Here is an 8645-nt window from a genome sequence, read left to right on the forward strand (position 1 = left end):
CATATAATCTGCCACAATGACTACTTTCTAAAACATATCGTCTATGATACAGTGACTGTTTAATTAAGCTAATACTAAATGACCTGTGGTCAGCAGACATCGCCTTATATTCACGTCTGTGCTGGCTTGACCACTCCTCTCTTTATGGTGAACTTCTTATCCTCTGCTCCATCTGGTGGCCACTTACACGTATTGTTTTACCAAATTAACACTGTTCTCCAGCTGTCATTCATTACTGTGTTACTACCTGCAACTTCGAGATTTCACACTAACGTTTTACATTTAAAAGAAGAGGTAACGTTAGAGAACTTTGTCAGGCAGGAAGCCGTGTTAGACACTTGTACAGCTCACGTTTATTCACAAGTCCGCTCTGGTTTAATCATTTCTGACACGCCGACTGTAACTAGAAACAAGCAGCTTGCAGATATATTTAGATTATAGTTAATAAACTATAGTTTAATCGCTCATTAACGTTAGTGCTCCTCCACTGATAAACATGGCATTGGCTTTGTGGCTAATTTAGCAACAGGCAGCGTTAGCTGCTGTAACGTTATGTTTAGAAGTAATGAACTAGGGAGAAATGAGAGGACCGTTCACTTTAAGTGCCGCCTTGTTTCAGAATAAATCTACAATCATGTCTGTCAGCGTAACGTTAGCCTCCACCACTCACCTACTGTAACATGAAACATCCTGCAGTGACCTGGGAGAGTGCAGTGAACAACGGGAGGGTTAGCAAGTCTGGTATGAATGTTTTCAGGAGAGGAGAAGTGATAAGGGTTGTTTTAATTATTATTTAAGTCATGTAATTGATGTGACAAATTAACAACTCACCTTGAAAAGTGAGAGCTAGTGGGAGCTAGGGAGCTCCTCACCGTAGCTCCAGCAGAGCGTCTCTGAGCTCCAGGCTGTGTAAAACGGACTGGGGTGCAATAAAAAATATGAAAAATACACTTCAAAGCAGTTAGTAGGCTTACTGTAAAAGCCTGTAGGCCTACAAAAGCCTAAGGCAGGGTTAGGCAAATAAGTCTGACATCAGGCCAAAGTTTTGTCAAGCAGTTACATGGCGAGCCAGAAGGGAGTCCAATTATTTCAAATCCTTAAATGTCTATTCGTATGTTTAGCTCAATTGGTAGGAATGGGACTTCCGTTGGGAGGGTTGTATGATCGATTCCAACATACAACGGATATTTATATTTTTTATTTTTCTGCTATCAAAGCAATCTGGCTGCTGGACATATATTATTGCTGGCGGCCAGGTTCTGGCCCGCGGGCCGCCTATTGCCAACCACTGGCTTACGGCTTTTAATCAGTCTCTATAGGATGATATCGCTATAGACAAAAGTTTCTCTGTATCACCGCAGCAAACATGAAGCAGCCTCTAAAACAGTCTGTGGGATTTCCTACAGATGGTGATGTCTTTTTCCAAGAGAGCTGATTGGTCAGTAGGCGGTGTTTTGAGTTGATCTCTTATCTGGAACATAACCTGCTCCGGTTAGCCGTTCAGCATAAGTTACCATGGAGATCTATCCTGGTTGTGGTACAGAAAACCCAGGGTTAACCCTGAAGTTACCTGGATAAGCTCAAATCCTGCTTTGTGGTACAGGCCTCCGGACAAGCTGTCAGGATGATCATCCACTGTGGAGTGGGCTGCTGGGCTGGGCCTCGAGGAGCAGCGGCTGGAGACGCAATATTTTTTCATAATGAGTCTTCCAGGGACCCTGGGCACTGCCATTCACGAATGCTGAGTATGTGGATTTGGCTTGCCAGATGGCTAATGGACATGAATCTTCGTCATGGATGGGACTAACGAGAAGCAGGGTAAGTTAAAGCATGTACACAGACAGTCCAGTTTCTCTCATGTCGGGAGCTTATGAGCTACTTGCAGATGCAGCAGCAAGGGCAGGTAGGCTGTAACAGCTTAAATAACGTTCCTTATATTCAACTTACCAATAAATGCTAAGAGAGGAATCAGCTGAGCTGTCAGTTGATAGGGCTGGGATTGAGAGCAGAGCTTGACTTGGTTGACTGCCTGAGCTAACACTATGCTTGCTAATAAAACAACACGAGGAGGTGAAATGAAAAACAGCTCTCTTGGCTCTGATAGTTTAAAATGAAGCGGCGTGAACACGTTGGTGGCGTTTAAGGGCACCAGTCTGAGTAAAGGTTTTCTCACAGTGGCCACAGCTGTATGGTCTATCCCCGGTGTGAACACGATGGTGGCGTTTCAGGGTACCAGAGTGAGTAAAGGTTTTCTCACAGTAGCCACAGCTGTATGGTCTATCTCCAGTATGAACACGTTGGTGGGTATTTAACGTACTTGATGTACTGAAAACTTTCCCACATTGGTCACACCAGTACGGTTTATCTCCAGTGTGAACACGTTGGTGGACATGTAGGTGACCGAATGAAGTAAAAGCTTTCCCACATTGGTCACACCAGTACGGTTTCTCTCCAGTGTGAACACGTTGGTGGACTTTGAGGTTACCTAATGCACTGAAAGCTTTCCCACATTGGTCACACTTGTGAGGTTTCTCTCCAGTGTGAACGCGACAGTGCTTTTTTACTTCATCTGATGTAGAGAAAGTTTTCCCACAGTGGTCACACATGTAAGGTTTCTCTCCAGTGTGAATACGTTGGTGGACTTGTAGGTTCCTAAAAGTAGTGTAAGTTTTCCCACACTGGTCACACCAGTACGGTTTCTCTCCAGTGTGAACACGTTTGTGCATTTCTAGCCTACCTGATGTAATGAAAGCTTTCCTACATTGGTCACACCTGTAAGGTTTCTCTCCAGTGTGAACACGCCGGTGGACATTTAGGTTCCTAAAAGTAGTGAAAAGTTTCTTACGTTGGTCACAGCTGTTCGGTTGCTTTTTGTGAACACGTTGGTGGACATTTAGTCCACCTGATCGAGAGAACGCTTTCCCACATTGGTCACATTTATATGGTTTCTCTCCAGTGTGAACTCTCTGATGAATCTTCAAATACCAACATGTTGTGAAGGATTTGTGACAGAGCCGACAGCGGTGACGTTTGTGTCCACCTCTTCCTCTCCGTTTCTATATTGACAGACAGACATACAGAGAGGACAACAGTTAGCTCGCTCCACAATGTGCGACAACATTTAGAGCATGTCTGTGGAATAGGGCTGAACGATTTTGGGGGGAAAAATGTAATAGTGATTTTTCTGCCAGATATTGCAATTACGACCCGATTAGGGTTGTTTTATTGAAGTTTTGCTAAAGTTCAATATTCACTGCCAGTCCATTTTTGACGGAAGCCACGACAAGCTGCACAAAGTCAGGTTATGGTTGAAATAGCATGATCAGCAGAGGGCATGCCTAGGACACAGAGAGGGGGAGCAGTGTAGACAAAAAACAGACATCAGTGATTATTCTTAATTATTTTTACCTAGATGTGACTTATTTTCTACATAGAAGTGCTGGACTGTAGTCATGAATACAGTAACAAGCAGACACTGTGACTATGCACTCCTTGTTCAACTGTTATTTACTGTAAATTATGACTGCAGGAGAGGCTGCAGGTGGTCAAAATCTGCTGACGCTGTGACAGTGCACACTCTTTTCTACTATTATCATGACTACATGAGGGACTGTTGATGTGTTAGTCGGCTGATATTAAGACTACATGTTTCATTACTGATTAAGGGTTTGATTGACAGCTTCCAACCTCTGGTTATTACAGCCTGTGTGAACTTTAAGTGAACGTGCTGTACAGAAAACCAACAGATACTGGGTGTGTAAAAACACATCAGATAGATGGTGAACTAGAACGCGACAGATGCTTTGCAAATTTGATACAGATAGATGAGCAGAAACGCGACAGATGCAGCCAGCACAACATCAAGATTACTGTAAGAAACCAAGCATTAGTGAAAGATACAGCATTACATATTGTGTGTCAAATTACGCATGTATAACTTTTAAAAAAGTACGGTGAGACTAAAGTTGAAATATAATGGAGGACTTCTTAGCCAGTAATGTAAAAATATAGAAAGTCAACAACACAGTAATGAATGATAGCTGGAGATGGAGAACAGTGTTAATTTGGTAAAACAATACGTGTAAGTGGCCACCAGATGAAGCAGAGGATAAGAAGTTCACCATAAAGAGAGGAGTGGTCAAGCCAGCACAGACGTGAATATAAGGCGATGTCTGCTGACTACAGGTTGACACCATCCTCCGACCTGCATGGATGTTGTACGGTTTTACCCCATGTAGGGGTGGGCGATGTTATGATATTAGATTGTGAATGATTAAAATGTCACCGTGGTCTGCCTTTTCAGAGAGATTGTTAGTATCAGTTTTAGTTCTATGGCTCATACACGTAGTTGACAGCTGCTCTGTCAACATTGCAAGTCAGCTGCTTGCGTCCTCCGCGGTCTACAAACGCAACACTGTAATTGTTGGCAGTCATAAAATTAACATTAAAAGTTCCCCGTGTCTCCCGGCTCTTCTGCCTCAACGCTCTGGGATTTACGGGCAAGGACACTGCGCTCAGCAGCCTCCCAGTGAACACAGCATGAACGGGACCGAACACAGAGGCCGATATACAGGCCAATATAGTACCGATGTGTTTTACAGAGTTTGCTGATGGACAGATACATTTACTTTTCGCTAAACCGCTAACTGTATCTGTAGCTAGTTAGCTCAGTTAGCAGTGCTGCTAGCTGTCCTTTATTAGCCGAGTCAGAACCGGGTCGTGTTGTCATGTTTTTAAACACGCAGAAGCAAACAGCACATTCATCTATGGCAAAATCAAATCAAACAATATTTATTAAAATCTTCGAAATGTTATAAGAACAAAATGAATTTTGTTGTTTAACTAACTCATTAGGCAACATTGCAAACAATTACTAAAGGAGTGTTGTTTTTCTCTTTTAAAACCAATAACTTGCAAAATAGTCTTAAAAACCAACAGGAAAATTAATCGTGATCCTGCCTGAAATAAATCGTGATATGATATGTTTGGCATATGGCCCACCCCTACTCTCATGTGAAGTCCATCGCTCTCCGTCTGTTAACTTCTGCCACACTTCTCTCATCCTGCACCCTGTTGTTGTTTTCGTTGATGCCTAAAAAAATAAAAGCGCACAAGCTGTCTGTCAGAGCTAGATCAAATGAATGACGTGTATTTGATTTTATTTGATAATTTTTATACAAGCATTATTCTGTTTGAAATAAATAAACTGTTTCATAGTAGTAGAGAAGAAAGCAGATGATTGGACTCGCCTTGCACTCTTTCTAAACCAAACAAATCAGTCACGGTAATCGCATCAATTAATGTAACCCTTTGAGTAGACAAGGGCATCACTTTGTGTTGAAAAGAGGTGGGAGCAAATTACGGCTGTGAAGAGACACGTAGTTCGCGGGACACCATGATACGCGATGTTAGGTTCACGGGAACGAGACAAAAAGATCCTTAAAGTGTTTTAAAGATATTTTCAATGCCGGGAAATATGAGTGAACCACAGGAAATTTAAATCATTAAATACTTAATTTCCAGCATTCTGGTGAACTTTTCTGCACCAATTTATGGTGGAATTTTTTTTATTTATGTAAAAGGAAACATATTCAGGTGGCAGGTGCGAATTCAAAGTATATCAATATGATAGGATGTAAGTAAGTGCAGCTGCATTCTGTGTTGCTTTCAGATCTGTTTCTTCTGTAAATAAACTTTTCTCATGTAATATCATCCTTACTGAGGAAACACACATGTAGGCATGATTTAGTCTTCCCTCCTCTTTTGTCATCCTCACAGGGAGAGAACAGAAAACTTGGCCAAAAAGAAAATGCATGCCATTTTTGGGTCATTTTATAATCACTAGCTTTTTTTAGCTTAAAGGTTCAGTGTGTAAGATCTAGTGTCATCTAGTGGTGAGGGTTGTGAATTGCAACCGTCTGTCCAGTTTACCACTGCCCCCTAACCTTTCAAAGAGCACAGGACAGCTACGGTGGCTGACACAGCACAAAAGATGAAAATATATAACTACTTCTTGTTCTAACATACGTATTCAACACAGTGAACAGACTCTGCACTGCCTGAATTCTACCACAAGTACAAAAAGAATAACGTAGTGACGAAACGCGCTCTGTGTTTGTCCGTTTCCAGCTGCTGTAGAAACATAATGATGCAATTTGGCGACGTCCATTGTACATTTATGTAGATATAAATGGCTCATTCTAAGGTAATAAAAACATAATGGTCCATTATGTAAGGTCTTTACACATCACTGAAAACATAGTTATGGATCTTATATTGCATTTCTGTCGATAGATCCTGAGAAATATTACAAACTGAACCACCAACTGCACCAGTGTTTCCCACAGGATGGTGGGTGGGCCTCGGTGGATCCAGGGGCACGAACCCCTGGAAGAAAATTTTGTACATTTTAAAGTTAAATGCATTAATTTGGTGCAACATTAAGTTAATTATTTGACCATAAACCCATCGTAGAGCTTTAAATGGTGATGAAACACCAACAAAAGTCAATAAATGTATTTAATGTAAAGTAATTTCCCTAACATTTTATTGTTGTTTTTTTACTTTAAATGGACACATGTATACTTTCTGTGAATATAATCCAATTAATCTTATTTCCATCCTGTATAGACAGCTTATTTTGAAAACCGGACGTTGTCACATGTGTATCCTTAACACGTGTGCGCTCCAAATGTAGGCGTGGCTAGCTTAATCGCCTTCTCACAAACGAGTGACAGAAACAGACCGTTACCGAAGTTACCTCAAAAGAAAAGTAGTTGTCTCAAGTCGGATGCCAAAGTGTGCGAGTTTACAGCAGCTCAAAACACAATGTTAGAGGTCTGAAACATTATTATGAGGTGTGTGTAAAACTATTTTAGGTTCATTTTGAGACTGTGGCGGGCCGCCATGGTCTCGTTAATTAATGGGAAACACTGATGCACATTTGTTTCTCCTATATTTTAATGTGCAAATAAACCTTATTAAAAAGCATTTTCATTTGTTATTTAACTGCAAGCTATATTTCAGAAAGTTTTTAACACATTATGCTTTGGGAAAGTGGTGTGCACCAGGGGCGATTCTAGGATCAGACCTTTAGGGGTGCTCAGCCCCTAATGAGAATGCAGCATGCATACAATGCCTTGCAAAAGTGTTCACCAATCAGCAGAGAGTATAAGTAGGTCTGCTAGAGAGGAGCTGTTGCAGAGCGGGTCAGTCAAGGGCGTGACTTTGTGTTGAAAAGTTGTGGGGAAGGAGGATACATTTGGGTCATGAGATGTGACGATGGACCAGAAGAAGATTTTTGGCACTGTTTAGATTAAATATTTGATGCTGAAATACAGTATATGTGCGAGGGGTCTGGGGCTCCTCCCTCAGCATTCTGGAGACATTTTCTGCTCCACTTTTACGGTGGAAATGTCTTTTTTTATATGAGGGAAAACTAAATTGTGTTGCAGGTTTTCTTTTTGTGCAAATTATCATTTTTCTCAAAGCATTTTCATTTGTTAGTTTACATTTCTTGATGCTGTTTTTCAGAACTGTTTTAACAAATGCTTTCAAAAAGTGATGTGGACAAAATCAACCATTTCAAAATGTGCTGAGGACATGTCCCCAGCGTCCTCAGTGTAAATGTGTACCAGTCCTTCTTACTCCTTCAGAGGAGGGAGGGTGTTAATTTTCGGTTAAATCTTGTTACCTGCTTGCTTTCTCTTTTAAGGAAATAGTTTTCTGTTGCTGATGGAATTTAATTTGTTAATAAAAATCTCGGTTGCACAGAACCAGTGGATTATAAATGTTGGGCAGGAACTGTACTGATTTTGCTTTTCTCATTTTCCCAGTCACTAGTAGTGAAACGGATTACTATTTCCATAACATTATTACAGTTACTAATGCAAGTAACGCTGCAGTACTGAATGCATCACCCTTGGCTTGAATGCGCGACTGGGCGGCAGGTTAGCTGCACTGGACCTGATGTTATTCAAGTCAGCTGTCAACCAACAAGCTGAAGCAAAAGGAAGACTGGAGAACGAGTGAGACAAACGTTCTCTCACCCCTGTCTCTGTTGCACTTGTCACACAAACCTGGCTGAGTTCAGCCCGACAAAACGTAGCTAACAAGGTGCGAAAGGTTTTGGACTGAACTCGACCCAGATGGAAAGTAACTCCTTCGATCGGTGCCATTCAGCCAATCAGGGCCGCTTGTATTATTATATGATTGTTGAGTTGAAGGCTAGCCAAATTATGTTTCGTTATGTCCCTTATCTTAATAAAAAATAGCTATCCATGTAGTATTACTATTACATCTTGTCACAAGATCTCTGACGTAATTGCTGACGTAATCTGCACTCTGCGCATGCGTTGGCGTCTGTAGCCACCTGTCGGAAGCTCCGTCTTGAACCGGACTCTTATCCAGTTTTAATCCACTTTTTTCGTTACATTTTTTTTATTATATCCTTTTATTTAACTTAACTTTATTTAAGTTTTACGTGGGTTAAGGATTTTAGTCATCCGACATGGATTTTAAGATAGATGACCGTAAAAACGCGATCAACGCTACTGATCGCAACAAAGCTCCGGTGACTATGCAAGCCGAGATAACTCTGCCCCATGAGGACTGCTCACTCCTTAAGAAAGCGAACAAGAAGATTG

The 8645-nt window shown here is 41.3% G+C and overlaps 1 protein-coding gene across 1 annotated transcript in view; it reads right to left on the reverse strand.

Moving 5' to 3' along the window:
• Positions 1-1547: 1547 nt before the first annotated feature.
• Positions 1548-8645, reverse strand: part of LOC123980204 (zinc finger protein 239-like) — an 18581-nt gene continuing 11483 nt past the window's right edge. Inside the window, exon 2 of the mRNA XM_046064475.1 lies at positions 1548-3056. Coding sequence (XP_045920431.1) covers positions 2106-3056 — 951 coding nt within the window. The 3' untranslated portion in view covers positions 1548-2105. The remainder of the gene's footprint in view (positions 3057-8645) is intronic.

The sequence above is a fragment of the Micropterus dolomieu genome, linkage group LG12, assembly GCF_021292245.1.
Source record: "Micropterus dolomieu isolate WLL.071019.BEF.003 ecotype Adirondacks linkage group LG12, ASM2129224v1, whole genome shotgun sequence".
In the NCBI taxonomy this organism is placed as follows: domain Eukaryota; kingdom Metazoa; phylum Chordata; class Actinopteri; order Centrarchiformes; family Centrarchidae; genus Micropterus; species Micropterus dolomieu.